This window comes from Rhagoletis pomonella, unplaced genomic scaffold, assembly GCF_013731165.1.
Source record: "Rhagoletis pomonella isolate Grant_MI unplaced genomic scaffold, Rhpom_1.0 Rhpom_scaffold_00001, whole genome shotgun sequence".
Lineage (NCBI taxonomy): Eukaryota > Metazoa > Arthropoda > Insecta > Diptera > Tephritidae > Rhagoletis > Rhagoletis pomonella.
This window is the reverse complement of record NW_023458555.1, coordinates 100,206,137-100,229,082: the sequence shown is the minus strand read 5'-3', so window position 1 is coordinate 100,229,082 and position 22,946 is coordinate 100,206,137. Positions and strand designations below refer to the sequence as shown.

Genomic DNA, 22,946 nt, shown 5'->3' with positions numbered 1-22,946 from the left:
CCACAACATATCGGTCATGGGCTAACTGTTTGGTGACGAGATAAGGTCCCCTGTATTTCGGGTCGAGCTTGTGAGTGTCACCCGATGCGCTTGGGATGTAATCAGTAACTACAAGTTGACCTTCGTTGTATAGTGTTGGGCGCTGATGAGCTCGATCATACCTCAGCTTCCATTTTTGTCTCTCGGTGTCGATATTCTCTAGGGCTTTTCGTTGATTTTCCTGGTTGTCTATGTCTTCTGGCGTTGTTATTTCGTCGTTTATTGCTTGGACTAATCGATTCTCGCTAACGCATCGTAAATCGAAATTAAACACAAGTTCGTTGGGGCTGATCTTCGTGGTGCTGTTGTTTTGCGAATTCATGCACCACTGAATGTTAAAAAGATTTGTGTCCCATTCCTTGGCGTCGTTCGTTGAGCATCGGATAGCTGACAATATAGTACGGTTGACGCGTTCGGCTTGGCCGTTTGCTCGCGGTGTTCGCACCGCCGTTTTCACGTGCTGAATCCCGAAACGAGACATAAAGGTTTCGAATTCCTTTGACGTGAAGGCAGTCCCGCGGTCAGTAGTTATTCGTAAAGGCTGACCGAAAATTGACATAACTTCTTGTAGCATCAGTAGTACTGGAGTCGTTTTGGTGTTACGTACCGCTTTCAATATGGTATACTTGGTGAAACCACAAACCAAAACGATTATATGCTGATTTCCTCGCTTGCTCTTCGTAAATGGTCCGAGATGATCCATGTACATTGCTCGAAATGGAATCGGTAGAACTTCGGTGAGATGCATCTGGCTTTCCAACTTACCCCCTTTTATCTTATTCAAGCAGCACTCGGGGCAAGCTGCAATATACGACTTCACATATCGTCTCATTTGCCTAAACCAAAAGTACTTTTGTAGTCGTTGTAGCGTTTTTTCGAGGCCAAAGTGACCTGCGTCATCATGACAAGACTTGGTCACGCGCCATCTAACTGCTTGAGGGATAACAAGTCGTCGCTCACCTTGAACCATTCGATATAATCGGCTGTTGTGAATGATGAAATCACCTTTGAACTGAGTCGCTCTTCCATCGTTGGTCTTTAGCGCTGACGTAATCGTTTTCAAATGTTCATCCTGCATCTGCATTGAGTGAATCCAGTCGTCGCTGTTGTTATTAGATATAGCCAGAATTCGGTCAGCTGCGGTTTCCGGTTCGGTTGGTGGTAGACTCGGGGAACGGCTTAAACAATCGGCATGCTGCATCTTCGAGCCTTGACGGTGCTTACATTCAAATTCGTATTCTTGTAAGCGTAACCACCATCTAGCTATTCTCGGCGGTAATTTTGATGTTGCTTTCGTCGTAACAATCGCGTTACAGTCCGTAACGACAGTGAATCTCGTGCCTAACAAATACATCCGAAATCTGTCAAGCGTTTCCACTATAGCTAGCACCTCCAGTTCGTGACTAGCATAGCGTGACTCTGCATCATTACATTGACGACTATAGAACGAAATTGGCTTTAGTCCGTCTGCTTCTTCCTGCAGCAATATACCTGACAACCCTATGTGGCTGGCATCCGTATGGACTTCGTGTGCTTTAGTTGGATCATACAGGACTAGTACTGGCTTAGACGTAATTGCTTTCTTCAACTGTTCGAACGCGCATTCTTGTTCTTCTGACCAAATAAACGTTACATTCTTCTTCAAAAGCTTGGTGAGTGGTGCGGCAAACGTACTATGCTTTTCCACAAACTTTCTAAAGAACCCGGTCAATCCCAGAAATTGACGTACCTCAGCCACATTCGATGGTTTGGGAAATTCGCGAATGCATTTAGTCTTTTCATCCCCCGGACTTATGCCACTGTCACATACGTTGTGTCCTAGAAATTTTACATTTCCCCAGAGAAAATTGCATTTAGACGGTCTAAGCGTGAGACCACATTGACGAATCGCCTCTAAGACTTCTTGTAGAACATTCTTGCCATCACTCACAGTTGGCGTTGCTATGATCATTTCATCTACATAGCTGATGACTTGGTCTCGATGGCATAATCTTGATGTTACCTTTGTTATCATTTCCTGGAAAAACATTGGTGCATTGACCAGACCAAACGGCATGACATTGTATTCGAACAGTCCATCTGCGTGAGGAATGCAGTGTATTCCTTGCTACTTTCTTTCATTGGAATCTGGTAGTAGCCCGATGTCATGTCGAGTGTTGTATAAAACTTGCCACCAGCCAGTTTAAATAGTTGCTCTTCTACAACTGGCATTGGGAAATTCTTCCGTACAGTAACCGCGTTCAATGCCCTGTAGTCGATGCACATTCGATTTTCACCATTAGCTTTGCGTACCAAAAGTGCCGATGCCGCGTGAGGTGATGTACTAGGACGTATTATTTCATTTGCCAATAAATTGTTTAGAATTCCCGTTAGCTCTCTTTCTTGTGATAGTGGAACCTGATAGCGTTTTCCGACTATTGGCCCCGGTATTGTAACTTTAATTTCCATCGTGGTAGTATTACATCTACCCAGCGTTGACACATCTTCAGCAAAACAATTTTGGTATTCGTGTAAAAGCGTTTGTATATCAGTTCGTTGGGCATCGTTGAGCTGATCGTTGATTTTAAACGTGTCCGACTTAACTTGTAATTGTAGCGATCCATTGTCGATGACCAAACGTTTATTTTGGCCACACAGTACATCTCGCCCTAACAATAAGTCATAGCCAAGTGCGTGGTCTGGAACCACATATAAGTTTGCGTTGACATATTCGTTGTTTATCTGCAACTTCACTTCGGCCCTTCGCGTTGACTCGACAATCGATCCGCCAAACCCTTTAAAACGTTTGTATGCCGGAGCGCATTGAATCGTAGTTGGTATTACAGCTTCGCTTATTAATGAATGGTCGCTGCCCGTGTCGACCAAGGCGTCGTACAATTTACCCTCAATAGTAACGTGTTGAATTATAGGTGGAACTTGTGAAGTTGATTTAGACTCCCCGATTTCTGCTACATTTGGTTTCATATTGGCGCGACAATCCTTTGCGTCGTGGCCCACTTTCGTGCATTTAGTGCAGCGTTGCTTCTTTTGTGGATGCGGACATTTAACGGCGACATGTCCGTATTCGTTACAGTTAAAACATTTTAACGATCTTGGAGGTTGCCCTCCACTTGATGTATATGCGTTTGTCTTAACTGTTGTTGTTGCATTTTGCTGTGTAGTAGTGGGTGATTGAATTGTCTGCAGATTTTCCAATGAGTGCAGCAGTTCGTTGCTGGTGATCAGGTTCATTGCTAGTAGCGTACGTGTCGTCTGCATATCGTTTATACCGTTGATGGTATAAAAGTTAATGGACGCATCGTCCAATTTGCCACGTCTTCCGAGCGTCATCATCGCATAATAATACTCTATAAACGTCTCGGTTGGTTTCCGTTTGCGTCGGCCAAGTTCCCTGTGAATTTCCGCAGAGTTTACTATACACGGAAAATCTTTCAGCAGCATACTCACAAAATCCGTCCAAGACTGGAACACTGGTTGCGCATCAAGCCAATTCTTCGCTATACCTACAAGTTTTTGCTGCGCCGCAAAAAGTAGCAAATTGTCGTTCCACAGGTATGTTCGTTGTAGTTGCTCAGCTTTAGTAACAAATTGTTGCGCTGTAACTAGCTTCTTCAATGGGTCGAACTCTGGTAATATTCCCACGATGTCTTGAATTTTGTACGTTGATGCTTGTTGTGTTGTTGAACGTGAGCTGGATTCCTGTGTTGTCTCAACGCGTTGTGGCATACTAGCTGGTTCCGCTGTTGCTCGTTCTGCACTTAACATTTGCATTGACCTTGCTAATTCAGTGATCATATCTTTTAATTCATTGATGGGTCTTTCCCATGGGTCCTCTTGCTCGACCTCGCTGGCGTCAATTTCATCAGAGCCAAGAGCCTCCATTAGTGTTGCAACTTTGTGCGCTTTGTTTCCAGTTGCCAACATATTCGCGTTTCGCAATAGTTTATTTAATTGCGAAACGTTTAAAGAATCTATCTTTATTCGCATATTAATAGTTAATTTTACAAGCTGTTGCTTAAACAATCCAAATATGCTTTCCGTAGCCGTTGCTTGCCAAACAAAAACTGTCCCTGTTCTTCGATATGCTGTTGACCATACCCTTTTGCTCACCAATGCTGTTTTTCCATTGAAACCGTGCAACAACAAAAACAAAAATTATTCGTCGTAGCCTACTGCGCTTTTTATCGTTTAGCACAGCAAGTCTAAAAATTCTCCGTAATCTCTGTTGACAGTGCTAATATTCCTCTGAACTGCAAGCACTTGATCGCTGCGCAGTCACCGCTTACGTTGATCTGACGATTTATGCTATTCAGTAGTATGAACGTGTGTATATTCGCAGCACCGTCCTTGCTGCGTTTACACCCGTGACGTTGAGTGCCGTTTTCATGTATCTACATGCGTCGTTGTCGCTGCTGTTTCGGCATAAACTCATTCCGTTGAACGGCTATGCCGCCCCTTTGGCTACAACAATAACGTTGTTGTTTTGCTACAACTGACTAGCCGTTGACAGTATAGTTTCAGAATATTTTCCGTTGAACAGAGCACGTTTCTCCTTTTCGTTGACGCGTTTGTTTCGTTGAACAGCAAAGTTGCTCTGCTTTCGTAAGGGGAAAGTTTCGTTTGCACGCCTTCTTTGATATTTCTATAAATTGTTTTGTAGGCCCGCGCGAATCCTACTTCTGAACTGTTATAAAGGCGTAAGGATGCGAGTTATCATATATTTTAACAATGATTATTTATTAAATTATAGTATAGATATTAAATGCAAATTCACATTAATTAGAAATAGAACTGAACAGGTCAACCGTCGTGCGCTTGCACGTCCGAACTCTTTCGCTGTTAACACGCAACTTCCCTGTCTTTGACAGTAGTTACTAAAATATCGCAGTTTTCGTATTTCTGAAAATTACCGTTATATGGGAGGTAGGCTTGGTTATTGTCCGATTTTTAAAATTTTCGGTCATTTAGTATGGCGTATCAAGGCCAAGAACTGTGCCAAGTGTGGAAGAAATTGCTGCAGCGGTTACCAAGATAAACACATGTAACCATAAGTGGGCGTGGCTATGCCCATTTTCCAAAAATTTATAATATTCATGTTTTCCGTCTGAAACTCATTGTAAATATAAATTTTGAGTGAATTATCTTCAGTAGTTACTAAAATATAGCAGGTTTCGTATTTCTGAAAATTACCGTTATATGGGAGGTAGGCGTGGTTATTGTCTGATTTCGCCCATTTTCAATACCAACCGTCCTACGCACAAAAGAAGTTCACGTACCAAGTTTCGTTAAGATATCTTAATTTTTGCTCGAGTTATCGTGTACACAGACGGACGAACGGACGGACGGACAGACAGTCACCGCTTAGTCGATTTCTCTTTTCATTGTGATCATGTATACATTTGTCTATATCTATCTCGATTCGTTTTGCCTGTTAAAAGCAACCGTTATATGAACAAAGTTATAATACCCTTGTGCACAAGTGCGCTCGGGTATAAAAACAAATATTTTTAAATCAAGTTTTCTAAACATGAACGAAATTGGACCATAAATACTGGTTTACCAAATATATAGAAAATAAAATTTGGTGTGGAGTTATTCCTTTTCATGTAGTTAATATACGTTCTAAATATGAACGAAATGGGACCGCAAATACTGGCTTACCAAATATCTCGACTCCTGTGCCACCTATCGGCTTAACTTATCTTTCGTGTTGCATTGTCAACGGGTTCTGAATCAACTGTGAAGTTTCACGTCTCTAGGTCATCGGTTGATCATAAATTGATTGCAAGATTTGCCGCCAACAAAGATGCATACATACAGATCAAGTTAAATAAAAGCTTGGTGTATCTCTCCATTTGGCAGGAAATATTTTTAATTTATTAAAAACTATTGGGAACTACCGCATCGCTGCTAGCACTGACGCACAAATGGACAAATGCACAAATATGCAAGAATTGGTCGTAATTTGTTAAAACTTTACTCATACGCGCTACCATTCCGTAGGGTGCGCTACAGAGCGCGGGTTCAAGCCCGATTCAACTTAACATCAAACAATTAATAAACAAGTAAGAAAGTCTAAGTTCGGGCGGAGCCGAACATTAAATACCCGGCGCAAGTATTAAATATATGTTTTCCTCCTTTCCGAAAGCTACCGCTACATGATAAGCCGGGGTGTATACATTTTAAGTAAATTAGCGTCCTTAAATTTCGAAATATTGAAATTTCAAGCATTTCTGAAATTTACCGTTATATGAAGAGCGGCCTCAATTTTAGTCCGATTTCAACAATTTTCAACGGTTTGCTTTTATGTAGCAAGCACAATAACCATACCGAGCTTGGTACAAATTGCTAGAACGGTTAGCGAGATACATATATGTGATCATAAGTGGGCGGTGCTACGCCCATTTTCCAAAATTTTGTCATAAGCGTATTTCTTGGTAAAGAATTGTTGCAACCATCAATTTTGAATAAATTAGCTTCAATATTTACTGATTTATCGAAGATTTTGTATTTCTCGAAATTACCGTTATATGGGATGTGGGAGTGGTTAATGTCCGATTTTAGAAATTTTCGGCCATTTGATATGCTGTACCAGCACCAACAACTGTGCCAAGTTTGGAAGAAATTGGTGTAGCGGTTACCAAGATATACACATGTAACCATAAGTGGGCGTGGCTACGCCCATTTGCTAAAATTTTGTAATATTCTTATTTTTCGTCTAAAACTCATTGCTAATATCAATTTTGAGTGAATTATCTTCAGTAGTTACTAAAATATCGCAGTTTTCGTTTTTCTGAAAATTACCGTTATATGGGAGGTAGGCGTGGTTATTGTCTGATTTTTAAAATTTTCAGCCATTTAGTATGCTGTACTAAGACCAACAACTGTACGAAGTTTGGAAGACATTGGTGTAGCGGTTACCAAGATATACACATGTAACCATAAGTGGGCGTGGCTACGCCCATTTTCCAAAAATGTATAATATTCATGTTTTCCGTCTGAAACTCATTGTAAGTATCAATTTTGAGTGAATTATCTTCAGTTGTTACTAAAATATCGCAGTTTTCGTATTTATTAAAATTACCGTTATATGGGAGGTAGGCGTGGTTATTGTCGATTTCGCCCATTTTCAATACCATCCGTCCTACGCCCAAAAGAAGTTCACGTACCAAGTTTCGTTAAGATATCTCAATTTTTACTCGAGTTATCGTGTGCACAGACGGACGGACGGACGGACGGACGGACAGACAGTCACCGATTAATCGATTTCTCTTTTCATTCTGATCATTTATGTATACATTTGTCTATATCTATCTCGATTCGTTTTGCCTGTTACAAACAACCGTTATGCGAACAAAGTTATAATACCCTTGTGCACAAGTGCGCTCGGGTATAAAAAAAAGTTTTATGTAATAGCGGTCGCCTCGGGTCCCTCCCCACCCACACACACATCGGCGCACGCAACAAATCGGAGGAGCAGCTCGGCCAAATACTAAGATATGTGTAAGCGCCAAACTGTAATTATTATTATTGCTCCTACAAGGATTTCTTCATGATTATTTCAAAAATGAAATCGTTTCTTTGTACCGGCTACCAATATCGAAAAACCCGGGTTTAAGACCGGTTACCAATTTTAAAGAAATTGGAGCGATCACGCCCGTTTATTTTATTACGGTTATTTAAAAAATTAATCCGCTTTTTTGTACCGGTCACCACCAAATTCCGACTAATTCTTGCATATTTCTACATTTATCTATTTGTGCGTCAGTGTTAGTAGCAGTGATGCGGTAATTCTCAATAGTTTATTATTAATTAAAAATATTTCCTGTCAAAGGGAATATTTTCTTATTTTGAGTAAAAAGACAGCCACGGAATCTAGTTAGAAAAATCCTCCATCCCAGTCCTTGGAACTTATTAACCTTTCTTCTCCATGCCCTCAGGCATTGGAGCCTCCGCTATCTAAAGCCATATCCACCAGGTCTACATTTAAAAAATAGTCAAACCGTTGATTTAACAGTGTTGCCATCAACATCTGAAGTTGCACTGTCTAACTCAGTTCCTCCGAATAATTCGGAGCCCCGCACATCAGACATCATTAACAAAAAGTTAGTTGTAATTCCTCCGAGAAGATCAATCTTTGTCTCTAGATTTGTTAAAGATACTTTTTCGGATGATATAAAGTCATACATATCGACTAAAATTAAAACTAAAGATGTATTTATTCGTAAATTTTATTTTAAATACGATCGCGATATTTCATCTTTTAAAATTGGTGTAGCTTCCGAAGATTTTGTTTCAGTACTAAATAGTTCATTATGGCAGACCGGGGCGTTTGTTCGCGAGTTTGAGTATAAACATAATAAAAGTAATAACAACGTAGCTAAAATTTCTAATCTTTATTCAGACTCAAAAAACTAACTCGCAAGTCTAATTTAAGTATTTACTATCAAAACGTTAGAGGTTTCAATACCAAATTAACTGACGTATATTTAAAAGGTTTTGACTGCAATTATAATATAATTTCCTTGACCGAAATATGGCTCAAACATCATATTTTTAATTCCGAAATTCTTCCAAATGAATATCAAATATACAGGAGTGACCGCGAGGGCAGAATCGGCGGTGGTGTTCTCTTTGCATTGCATTCATCGATACCATCCGAGGAAGTTAGTGTTCTTGTCATTGAATATACCGAATTTAAATGTATACGTGTACAGGCTGGAAAGATTTATATTTATTTAGCTCTTTGCTACATCCCTCCTAATTCTTCCGTACCAGTATATATGCAGCTAGTTTCTTTACTTGAGACCGTAAATGCAATGCTTACGGCATCCGATTCTATGATTGTTGTGGGCGATTTAAACCTGCCACACATTTCATGGAACATCATTGACACCGATGTTGTACCAGTTTCATCTAGAGATAGTTACAATGTATTTCTGGAGGAAATGGCTGAACTTTGCCTCAAACAAATAAATATATGTCCAAATAAGTTTGGAAAGGTCTTGGATCTCGTTTACGTTGATGATGTTCCGAAGGTCTTCATTAATCGGTGTGATCCCTTAGTTTTGCCAGAGGATGCATACCATCCCGCTCTTGAGTTAAGCTACGAAATCATAAATGAAATACATAATAATAAGTCGTATAGTTCAAGTACTAGATATGTTTTTGCGAAAGCAAATTTCAGGAAAATTAGCAAAGAACTTTCAAAGTTATCTTGGCCAAAATATAGAGATGACGTAGAGCGTAGCGTTGAGCACTTTAATGATACTGTTTTCAATTTGTTTCGAAAGTATGTCCCAAAACGTAATATTGTTCATGAAGAACCAATACAATTATGGTTCACTAAAGAGCTTAAAAAATTTAAATATAAAAAGTCACATTCTTTTAAACTGTATACAAGAACGGGCTCACACAGTGATTACGTAAAATACTCAGTTTTGCGGCATAACTACTTTGCATTAAATAAGAAATTTAGGCCTGGACCTGTTTTCTTAAAAACTGCGCTGAGAACAGGTCAAAAGAGTTCAAGGATCCTTATGTTACAAAATTGTATGTTTAACAAATAAATGAAAATGTGTATAATGCAATCAATAGATCCTTACGAATTCGCCATTACCGAGGCACTAAGTAACGTACGCACTTTTGTTTGCAATTTGCATTTATTTAAGTTGAAAGGAGACAAATTCCTTTGTTCGGCATTTATTCTTACTCGCTTTTTATCTTCCGAAGCGAATTCATATATTCTTATCACGAATTCATATATTCATGTGGTAGTATAAAAACATAAAATTACCTTATAAATTAAAAGCATAAGTATCACTTTGATACTTTCACATGCATGCGTAGTCCAATTCACGAAATCATTTCATCGATCTGAGTAAAAACTAAGTGCATAAACTCTATTTCGCGTTAATTGAAATCATGAAATGGTGTTCATTCATTCAGTTTCTACTCAAACGCATGAAATGATTTCATGAATTGGCCTACGCATAATGGTAGTAAATGACAGAATGAATTACAACAAACACATCCTTTTGACATAATGCAAGCCGCACTCAAGTTGGACGTTTTGCAGTCTTATTGTAAAATCTCATTTTTACAATTGCATAGTTTCGGCTTACATTTATAAAATTCAACGGAAGCACGTTCCTATTTGGCTGAGTTATCCATTTTCGGTTATTTAGTGTACAAAATAAACGCAAATTAAATGAGTTTGTACAACATGGCCATTAATGTAGCGATAAGTTGTACAACTTGCCAGAAAATCCAAATTTTTTTGATCTTTCATACAACCGAGACATAAATTCATTCAACAGGCCCACACACGGTGCAATCTAGAGCAAAACAACACCAAGTTGAACTAACGGTCGCTACGTCGGGCGAAAATTTCAACTGCTCCTGTAACACTACCTTATATAAGTTGGCCTTGCTATCATCCTCACTAGGGATGTCAATCCCGGGATTTCGGGATCCCGGTCTTTTTTAAGTCCCGAATATCCCGGGATTAGTCGATTTAAATCCCGGGATTGCTGGAAACAATTTTTTTGTTGGCCAATTAAATTTTTATCACAAATATCGCCTCTCAAGGGCAAAAAAGGAATTTTTTGCAACCCTTAATGCTATAATTTCTTTAAGATCGCATTTCCCACAAAAAAAGGAATAATTTTGCTTCGCTCAAAATGGAATAGGTGATGTACTTATATATTTATTTTTTACTTAAATGTATTAACTTTTTTATTATTACTTAAATATACTGATAATATCTTAAATTGATCTCAAACAGTGATTTAAAAAATTTTATGTAGTTACATAGGCAGTTACTGCTGTACTAAATACAGTCACTTACAAAAATATTTTGCATCGATTTCTTTTGCAATATTCAAAATATTTTTCATGGTATTTTTTTGTTAATTAAAAAAATATATAGCTCATTTTACAACAAAAATCATGTAAATCACAATTTCACACTTTAGAGAAAGTTGGTTTAAGTTCACCAAATTATCAAACTATATAATCATAATTTAAAAAAAAATTCTATTATGCAGTTTTATAGCCCATTCAATTTAATACAATAAAGTGCAATTTTAAAGTTGCTAAAACTCCCTTGATTTTAAAATTTTTTTTACTGACGATGTTGAGCATTTTCTTCCTTATAACGAATTTTTTTGTGGCAAAAAAAAAATATATAAAATGTCATCGGGATGTTTTAGCAACTTCAAAATTGCACATACGTATATATTTTTTTAAATTAACAAAAAAAAAATACCATGAAAAATATTCTGAATATTGAAAAAAAAATCTATGCAAAATATTTCTCGGAATGACCGTATATGCATTTGTACTTGTAGTACAAAAACTATGTTATAAATTAATGAGGATATGTACATACGTACATATGTATATGTTTGTCAAATTTTAAGTTTGTTTTTTGTTGATTGAAAATACTGATTTATCGCCTTAATAAATATGTAAATGAATAACAATAAATTGTACTTTTTTTTGTTATATCAATCTGATTTAAAATACTATAATAGGATGATCACAGATGTGTTACACTTTTACCTGAATTTCGGGACAATCCCGGGATCCCGAAGGACGAGTTTATACAAGGAGAACTACTCTAGAAAATTACTCGCACAATGACAAACATGAACAAATGTACAACAAACACATAATTTTTGACAATCAGTACAGTTCGCATTTATATCAACGGGCCTTTTATTAGATTTGTTTTCGTTTGTACTACATATGTGCATATATACCTGTACACAAATATATATACATACACAAACATATCTACATACGTACAAATATATATACAACCATTCAAACATATGTACGTAGATGAAAACATTGCTGTCCATAAGTACATACATATGCCCATCAGTACATCAACGAAGCACGTTCCTATTTGGTTGAGTTATCCATTTTCGGTTATTTAGTGTACAAAATAAACGCAACTTAAATGAGTTTGTACAACAGGGCATTAATGTAGCGATAAGTTGTACAACTTGCCAGAAAATCCAAATTTTTTGATCTTTCATACAACCGAGACATAAATTCATTCAACAGGCCCACATACGGTGCAATCTAGAGCAAAACAACACCAAGTTGAACCAACGGTCGCTACGTCGGGCGAAAATTTCAACTGCTCCTGTAACACTACCTTATATAAGTTGGCCTTGCTATCATCCTCACTAGGGATGTCAATCCCGGGATTTCGGGATCCCGGTCTTTTTTAAGTCCCGAATATCCCGGGATTAGTCGATTTAAATCCCGGGATTGCTGGAAACAATTTTTTGTTGGCCAATTAAATTTTTATCACAAATATCCCCTCTCAAGGGCAAAAAAGGAATTTTTTGCAACCCTTAATGCTATAATTTCTTTAAGATCGCATTTCCATCAAAATATTTTTCATGGTATTTTTTTGTTAATTAAAAAAATATATAGCTCATTTTACAACAAAAATCATGTAAATCACCAAATTATCATAAAAATATCAAACTTTTTAATCATAATTTTAAAAAAAATTCTATTATGCAGTTTTATAGCCCATTCAATTTAATTCAAGAAATATTTTGCATAGATTTTTTTTGCAATATTCAGAATATTTTTCATGGTATTTTTTTTTGTTAATTTAAAAAAATATATACGTATGTGCAATTTTAAAGTTGCTAAAAACTCCCTTGATTTTTGAATTTTTTTTACTGACGATGTTGGGCATTTTCTTCCTTATAACGAATTTTTTTGTGGCAAAAAAAAATATATATAAAATGGCATCGGGATGTTTTAGCAACTTCAAAATTGCACATACGTATATATTTTTTTAAATTAACAAAAAAAAATACCATGTAAAATATTCTGAATATTGCAAAAAAAATCTATGCAAAATATTTCTCGGAGTGACCGTATATGCATTTGTACTTGTAGTACAAAAACCATGTTATAAATTAATGAGGATATGTACATACATACATATGTATATGTTTGTCAAATTTTAAGTTTGTTTTTTGTTGATTGAAAATACTGTTTTATCGCCTTAATAAATATGTAAATGAATAACAATAAATTGTACTTTTTTTTGTTATATCAATCTGATTTAAAATACTATAATAAGATGATCACAGATGTGTTACACTTTTACCTGAATTTCGGGACAATCCCGGGATCCCAAAGGACGAGTTTATACAAGGAGAACTACTCTAGAAAATTACACGCACACTGACAAACATGAACAAATGTACAACAAACACATTATTTTTGACAATCAGTACATTTATATCAACGGGCCTTTTATTAGATTTGTTTTCGTTTGTACTACATATGTGCATATATACATGTACATAAATATATATACATACACAAACATATGTACATACGTACAAATATATATCCAACCATTCAAACATATGTACGTAGATGAAAACATTGCTGTCCGTAAGTACATACATATGCCCATCAGTACATCAACGAAGCCCGTTTGCTTCATCATATATATATCCATACAAACATATGTACATATGTAAGAAGGGATGTAGTTACGCGAAGCACGCTTGCATCATTTATACTATATTGTTTGGTAGCGGCGAGCTGAAATGCGCAATGAGTTCGTTCATACATACATATATGTATATGTATACTAAAGTGGTCCAAAAATGTATGTAAAAAAATAAGGTCGCAATTTTAATGCCGCCAACCCCTAGGATTATTCTATACCAAAAAAAATATACCCCTATTTTTTTATTTTGAAATAAAAAAAATTTAGGGAGTGCTCAAAGCGCTCAAAGTTTTCAATGTATTTTATATGGGCAAAAAACAACGTTTCGTAGAAATAGTGTAGAATTCTGGAAAATCAATATTTTTCGATGGGAAAACTTTGTTTATCTTCAGGAGATTCCCGGTAATAATACCCAATTGCTCCTTAACAATTTTTTCATGGTAACTATATCTTATAGGTCCTAGAAAATGCAATGGGGGACCAATAAAAAATCTTTAATTATGAAAAATGGTTAAATAAACAATTGGATACTAATATTTTAAGTCTCCTGAAGAGTACCACAGTTTTACGATTGAAAAATATTGATTTTCAAGAGTTTTATACCATTTTTACCTAAATTTGTTTTTTTCCCCATACAAAATACATGGAAAAGTTTAAGCGCTGTGAGCACTCCCTAAATATTTTTTTGATTTCAAAATAAAAAAATTGGGGTATATTTATTTTCGGTTCAGAACAATCCTAGGGGGTGGCGGCATTAAAATTCCGACTTTATTATTTTGGACCACTCTAATGTACACATATATATATGTATACATACATATGTGCATTCAAACATACATATACAGGGTGTCCCAAAAAAATTGCGCCTTTTCATGTATTTTCTTTAACTACAACTACAAACCGGGCAATACTTAGTAAATTTTTTATGGAAAATGCTTTCAGATAGTTGCCCCTCCATACTCAAATGCAATGTAGTTAAAATATATTAAGGAACCATCATAAAATTAGGACTATTTCGGGATTTTTAACTTTTTGATATTTTCTTCTCCAACTTTGACTATCTCTGGTGAAAAAAAATGTACTGAGCTATAACTTTACATTACATAAAAAAATTGCTCATTTCATAAAGATTTCAGAAAGGTGCCACACTTACTGTTTCGAATAGAAAAAAAAGTTATAGCCGCTTATGTGGGTAAAAGACTGAGACTCGCTAGAATGTATTTAAAAGATTTAAATTGAAATTTGCGCTTGTTACCGTCAAATGACATGCTAAATAGTACAAAGGTACATTATTACCTGCTTCTGACATTATTTTGTGTTACTTACCGGAATTAGTAAAAGTGGATTTTGTGAAATTGGACCCTTCGAACATTGTGTTATTCAGCCTCATTGCGTAAGTCGTAAATTTGGCTAAATTGTACGACTCGACAACATTGGCATTGTTTACTGTCGTGCTGAAATAAGTAAATGACGAAAATCGTCGAAAACTATACAGTGCTGCCAAGTTTTTCCGTTTTAATACACTAGTCGAATGGAAATTTTAGGCAATGGCGTGCAGTTTGCGATACGATTCGACTCTCGAAAAACGACTTGCATACGACACCACTCTCGCAATGAGGGTGATTAATACTATGACAGAGAACACGCAGTATATGTCACATAAATATGCGGATATTCACCTAATTTACGGTGAAGCTTGCTGTAATGCCAGAGCTGCTCAAAGACTCTATGCAGAGCGATACCCCAATCGTCGCCATCCGGGTCGTGAAGTATTCGCCCGGACCCATAGAGAAATATATGAAGGTAAGTGATTTTTACACCTTTCATGTTTGCTTGCTTGTTAACTATCATTTTTCACTTTTTTAAGGTCGCATACCTGGAAGGCGTGGCGGCGAAACAGGACGTCCTGCAACGGTAGATGTTGAAGCTGTGTTAGAGGAAGTGGAACTAGGTCCATCGACTTCAGTGAGAATGATGGAAAGACGGACGGGAATACCAAAAACTACAGTTCACAAAGCTTTACAAGACCATCGATTTCATCCATACCACATTCAACGTATTCAAGCTCTACAAGAAAGAGATTACCTGTCGAGAGTTAGATTTTGCCGTGAAATGTTGCGAATGCATGAATCAGACCCCAACTTTTTTAATAAAATAATTTGGAGCGAAGAATCATCATGCAAACGTGATGGTTATTTTAATTTACATAACCTTCACAGTTGGCAGATAGACAATCCTCACGAAATGAAAGAAGATCGTTCGCAGTACCGGTACAAATTAAATTTATGGTGCGGTATTTTTAATTGTCAGATATTGGGACCTGTGGAACTGCCGCCAACGCTCAACCCTCACAGTTATTTAGAGTTCCTTCAAGAACGGTTTCCAACTCTTTTGGAGATGTACCCTTAAACCTGCGGCGAAGACTATGGCTGCAAAATCACGGGTGCCCTGCTCACTACGGGCGTGAAGTAAGAGCTCATTTAGACGAAACTTATCCTCGCCGATAGATTGGACGATACGGGCCAATCATGTGGCCCGCTCGATCGCCAGACCTGAATCCATTCGATTTTTTCTACTGGGGTTGTTTTAAGGAAAAAATTTATTCAAAAACAATTCAAAACGAAGAGCATTTGCGGGAACAAATAAACGGAGCTGCTGCTGAGATAGCCCAATTGAGTTTAAGATCTCTAAAAGCGTCTTTTCTTAAAAGGTGCCGGGCTTGTATTAGAGTAGAAGGTCGCCAATTTGAGCATATTTTATCAATAAATGAATAAACTTTTCTTCAAACAACTCTTGTATATCTTATTTAACGTGAACCCATCCTTCACACAAAATATTGATAGATATAGCGCTTGTAATAGACTCTAGTCCGAATTCCGGTAAGTAACATAAAAATAATGTCAGAAGCAAGTAATTATGTACCTTTGTACTATTTAGCATGTCATTTGACGGTAATAAGAGCAAATTCAATTTAAATCTATTAAATACATTCTAGCGTGTCTCAGTCCTTTACACACAAAAGCGGCTATAACTTTTTTTTTCTATTCAAAACAGTAAGTGTGGCACCTTTCTGAAATCTCTATTAAATGAGAAATTTTTTTGTGTAAAGTAAAGTTATAGCTCAGTACATTTTTTTCACCCGAGATAGTCAAAGTTGGAGAAGAAAATATCAAAAAGTTAAAAATCCAGAAATAGTCCTAATTTTATGATGTTTCCTTAATATATTTTAACTACATTGCATTTGAGTATTGAGAGGCAACTATCTGGAAGTATTCTACATAAAAAATTTACTAAGTATTGCCCGGTTTGTAGTTGCAGTTAAAGAAAACACATGAAAAGGCACGATTTTTTTAAATTCGAAAAAATGTATATATTTCAAAAACGGTTGCGCTTTTACCTGAAATTTTTTTGTTTATCAGTGAGCTTATTTTTTATTTTTAAATCTGGATGCTTGTGATTCGAATGAGGAGCACTTATCGATGGCTGAGTGGAAGATCGACCTATCTCAGCAGGCAGTTCGAAAACGCCCTATCTCATAAAAACTTTCAGGAACGTCCTACTTCAAAATTTTATTGAAGAATGCCCTATTTCAGGATTATATTGAAAAATACCCTATCTCAGAATTTGGTTGAAGAACACCCTATTTCAAAATTAGGTTCAAAAACGCCTTATCGCAAACGAAAATACATTGAAAATGTGCTGAGATAGGGGGTTTTTGAAATGAATTCTGAGATAGGGCATTTTTCAACCATATTCTGAAATATCGCGTTGTTGAAAATTTTTCTGACATAGGGCGTTTTCCAACTGGCTGCCGAAATAGGTCGATCTTCCACTCAGCCACCGATATGTAGATGGTTTCTGATGTTATAATTTTGCGCTAAAATTTCAAACTTTGTTTACGTATATTTATTCCAAAACCAACAAAAAATACATATAGCTTGCTGTTTAATGTGCCGGGTGTGAAAGCAAAATTTACACGGCAATTTTCAAATTTTGTGAAGAGATGTTTATTAGGCGAAACTACGCGAAAAAAATTATTGCTTTTTGTATGAGGGATTGTATCTTCATTTGAGAAACTCCAAATAAGATGGCTACTAAGATGTTTTAAAAGTAAAAAAGTTCACAAAGATGGAAGTGTACGATTTGCAATTCAGAAGTTCCGGATGCTATTCGCTGCATTGTGCTTGGTCGAAAGCGCCGTTAAGCAGGGATCACACGATTTGTACATTTGTACACAAAATGCCAAATTTAGATTTGTCCACATTTGCGCATTTGGATAGCGATGTACAAATGATTTGTTTTGCGATCAGACGATTTGGCTGCCAAAGATCCAAATGATTTGGCACACATTTGCGCACAGCAGTAAAGTGACAAATATTGTCCACATTCATTCACACGATTTGACTATTTGGTCATAAATACATACTTAAACAGCTGATCCAGTGTCAACCATACTTTTGCATCTATGATTTTGTGAGATTTGAAGTGAAATAAACAAAAATAATATGTACGCACAGGTACTCAGAATTTTGAATACACTCTCAAAATCTGGGCTGAAGGTAAAAAACGCGTTTTTCATAGGTTGAAGCATATATTTGCTCGTAACTTTATTTCTGTTTGCCCGATGAAAAATACTTACATCTGCCATTTAAGAGAAAACATTTCGTTGTTTACAACCATTTATAAATGGTTAATTTATCTTGAGAATGGGCACCCTATGTATGTATACTAGTTAACAAAATGAAAAAATGTTAAAAATTTAAATTTTGCATATCGATGGCTGAGTGGAAGATCGACCTATCTCGAAGCCAGTTCAAAAACGCCCTGTCTCTGAAAATTTTTCAAGAACACCCTACTTCAAAGTTTGATTGAAAAACGCCCTATTTCAGAATTTGGTTGAATAACGCCCTATCTCAGAATTAATTTCAAAAGCGCCCTATCTCAAACGAAAATACTTTGAAAATCAGCTGATATAGGGCGTTTTTGAATCTACAGCTGAGATAGGCCGTTTTTCAATGAAATTCTGAAGTAGGGCGTTCTTGAAAAGTTTTCTGAGATAGCGCGTTGTTAAAAAATTTTCTGAGATAGGGCGTTTTCGAACTGGTGGCCGAGATGGATCGATCTTCCACTCAGCCATCGATATACTCTGTAAGATTCCTTTCAGTGATCGGACTTCTACCACATTGTTGTAGATCTGGCACCTACCACACAAGGTCTGAAATCTACCACATATTCGCGTTTTTGAGTAGTTTTATTTTTGCTCAACATAATTTTCTTAATTTTAAGAGCAAAAATTGTCCAACACTAAACACTAACAACAGGCAGAATGGGAGGATAAAATAAATTGTAAAATAGTAAATTTTCTCAATATTCAATTTTTCGACATCAAACATGGTTTTATTGTGTTAAATTGCAAAACATATGATTTATAAAAAGAATTAATAGCGAAAATGATAAAAACCGGCTATTTTGTGAAAGCATTAGCAAATTTCAGGGCATCCCAAATTTCTAAAGCGTTGTTTACTTTTACTTGAGAATTGTCAAAATCGGCAAATCCCAAGCAGCATTTTTGGAACGAGCCACATTTGTTCGCTACATCGTGATGTGATAAAAAGAAAAGCTGGCAGCGCTCTGCAAGGTTGCAGAAATCTTTCAAAATATGTTCGAAATTGTAAAGGAAAAAAATTGCCAAAACCTACGCAATTTTTATCAACTTCAATCTTGCACTTTATTATACTAAAATTAATTTCGTTTTAGATTCTAATTAAAATGTTGGCAATTTAGGAGAAACCTTGCAGATTTTTTTTAATTTTTGGAAAAATTTTAATCCAAAACCTGAGTTCTACCAGATTTTTTGAAATCTACCACATTTTTTTGAAATCTACCACATTTTTTTTAGATTCTACCACACAAATTTTTTTTAAGTCCGATCACTGATTCCTTTGCCATTTCTTAAGATAAATTATCAATTTAAACATTGTTGTAAGCAGCGAAATGTCTTATCTTGAATCACATACATAAATACGTATTTTTCACCGGGTAAACAGAAAAAAAGTTACGAGCAAGTATACCTGTGCGTCACCCTTTGAAAAACGCGGTTTTTGACCTTAAGCCCAGATTTTGAGGGTGTATTTAAAATTCTGAGTATGCAGATTTTACTGCTTGAATAGACCTACAACAAGTGTGAACCTCGAAAAAACTATATACATTTTTTTTTGTCACACAGTGTAAATTAGATCGTCTTTAATAATATGTATATCGCCGTTTAAAGTACAAAACCGCGTATCAACAAAATGCAAAGCTGCCTATGTGAGGTTGCATAAATTATTGTCTAGATAGTAAAAACACTCATATTTCAAAATGGTTCTCTTTTTTATAAAGCAATCGCAGTTCTGGATAGTATATTTCAGGACGAATGGATAAGGATTAAGCCAAGAGTTTGTGTGAGCAAATTCAATTTTTGGCAGCCAATGTCAGTTACGCGATTTTGCAGAATGACGATACGCGGTTTTGTACTTTATACGACGATATGCATGTATGTATATATGTATAGCCAGCAAAAACTGCGGAAAGAGATCCGAAAACTGAAAGAAAGGTGAATAGTAAAGTGCCACGAAGGGTTGTGAAGCGAATACTTTTCCGGTTGGTTTTCTGAAATTTTTCATTCTGAACTTCAAATATGCTTTTTCATAGTTAATTATACTCAGAAATTAATTATACTTTTAATATGTTCGTCTGTCGGCATAAGAACCTGGGACCTCATGAAGGTTACAAATAGCCGCACGCTTCTCTGCACACTCAGCTACTGTCGAGTACGTATATGTACATGTTACGAATATTATATTAAATAATAAAATTTTACCAAAATTGGAAAATACAAAGGTTCACAAGCACGAAATGGCAATACCGCTCAACAATATTTGTATATTTGTCACTGGCATTTGTCATCAAGTGGCAAATCAGATATTTGGTCATTTGCGTAATTTTTATTTGGCTTATGTAGCAGCATTGCGTTCACACGATTTGGCCACCAGGGTTGTTTTTCATTTGCCACAAGAAGGCAAATATTTGGCTTTTCTGATAAATGACAAATGTAATTTAGCGTTCATATGATTTGTCTATGAATTTGACAAATTTTTAGCCAAATGTACAAATCGTGTGATCCCAGCTTTAGTAAATAAAATTGAAAATTCCATGCATTGTGGATGCATATCGTCACCTGAAATGCAAAAGGACATAAATGATAAAAATTCCAAAATTTTCTCATTAATTATTATTATGCGTTTCATCGAATTACAAGTCCTCATATATATATGTACATAGTTTTATGGAAATAATATTCTTAAATACGGCATTTTGCCGTAGATTTGGCATATGTATACAGTCAATCAATAAGTTTAAGGTACAGAGATTTACAGTACGGGCAACTGTTTTTAATATGTAATGTGTTTAAATATGTAATTTTTCGCTAGATATTTATGAAAAGATGGTTAATTCCACAACAAAAACCTCAGAAATCTGAGTTCCAAACGTTGTGCAAAACTAAAGTAAATTCTGCAAATCCTTATTAAAAAATTGCACTCTAGTTTACAATTTTTAGGAAAAAAGTATGCAGTACGCAGTTGATTTTTGCGATTTTTTTTGTGCTAGCTACTTCAAACTGGCACTTTATTATACTAAAAATTAATGAGGAAAAACTGCATACTTTTTTCTAAAAAGTGTAAATTAAAGTGCAATATAATAATGAAAATTTGCAGAATTTACTCAGATTTTTGGGGTGTTTGTTGTGGAATTAACCATCTTTTCATAAAAACCATTAACCATCTTTTCATAAAAAAAATATTGAAAAAACAGTTGCCCGTATTGTAAAAACTCTCTGTACCTTAACTTTTTTGATTGACTGTATGTCCTTCAGTTTAATCAAAATTTAATATATAATAAAGAAAATAAATAATAATTAAATACTGAAAAAAGTTATTTTTTAGATTTTTGATTAGGGATTCTAACAAGCATAGTTTTTTTCTAACTCATTCTTATTTACGGCTTTTCCTGCTTCTGTTGAAAATTGTTTTCTGCAGTTCTTTCAGCTCGTTGTTCCTTTTTACAACGCTTTTATCAACTTGCAATGGTGTATGTCTAATGTGACCAACTATTTCATAGCTTAAAGAAGTACAGGCTAGGTTGGAGTCGATTATGAAATTTCGAATCCGGCTAATTTCGATCCCTGAGAGCTCAGTGTTTGTTCAGAATTGCGAGCAAAAATGCTTCCATCTTAGTCTCGCGAAGGTTGGACAGTCTAAAAGAAGGTGTGGAGATTCACTTCATCTTCCTCTTGACAGCTGACACAAAATGATCAGTCGAAATTCTTAGTCTCACCGCATGAATAACAAATGCACAATGGCCTGTCAAAACCCCCATCACAAGCCGTTGAGAGGTACCGTGTTTTAAAAAGCCCTATAAAACATTTGCTGCAGCAGAGAAAAGTTTTCTTTCCGGTTTACCTTAGCCTAATAGCAGCTGGTGCTGCGACAATTCTGTCTGCAATATCCTCAGGCGCCGAGTTCAACATAGTTAAGCGCCAGTGTAGGTTCCTAATGCTCCGCTAATTCCTGTTTTACAAGTTTTTTAGTCTGGTTTCCTAGAGCTAAGGAATTAATTTGGGCGAGAGACCCCACCTTTTACCGATAGCTCCCCTACAGAAGTACAAGGCAGCCGACACCTTTCCTACCCTTTCCTCAATGTTAGGATTCTACGACAGCCGCCGTTGATTGCCCACCTAGTTACCTGGTTCAGGTAACCTTGAGTCAGATCAAAAAGGTGTACAGAAATCGTCCCTTAACCTAAAGATCCCCACCCTTTACATAGGCGATCACCCGACAGCCCACTTTTCCCAGTTCCTCTAGAAAGTGGTTTACAACCGCAATCTAGAGCAGGGGAGAAGGTACACCACCTTGTGGAGTGCTCCTATTGACTCTGCACTGAGTGCAGACGCCCCCACTCCACCGCGACAGTTCTGTCACGAAGTGAGCTGTATATAAGCCCTATTAAGTAGGTTTAAACGCGAAATTGTTAATGGTTTGAACGAATTTATCGCCCAGGCCATGCGGCGATAATCCAGAAGAACGGAGAAGTACAAAATATCGCAAAGAAGTACATTTGCCTGTACTTCGAAGTACGAATACTGCGGCAACACAAAGCGAACAACGAGAAATAGGCAGAATGTTCGAGGAATCACGTAGAATGTTCCACAAAGCGAAACGTCAAGTTGGATGAACACTGCGAACAGCGAGCGAAAGAAAATGAGCGATAAACTTCAGAACGTTCTAGAGTTGCCATAAGTACGAGCGCAGGTATATAAGGGCGCCGCCACAGCGAAGTGAGTTAGTTACAAGACAGCAAGCTACAA

General features: G+C 36.4%; 1 protein-coding gene across 1 annotated transcript; it reads right to left on the bottom strand.

Moving 5' to 3' along the window:
- Window positions 1–2,049: 2,049 nt before the first annotated feature.
- On the bottom strand, window positions 2,050–3,963 carry LOC118734809. The gene has a single exon (XM_036464496.1). The coding sequence runs from the start codon at window positions 3,961–3,963 to the stop codon at window positions 2,050–2,052; it is 1,914 nt and encodes a 637-aa protein (XP_036320389.1).
- Window positions 3,964–22,946: the final 18,983 nt, after the last annotated feature.

Excerpts from the sequence above, each read along its gene's own strand:
- LOC118734809 (XM_036464496.1), bottom strand. The coding sequence starts at position 3,963 with ATGTTGGCAACTGGAAACAAAGCGCACAAAGTTGCAACACTAATGGAG.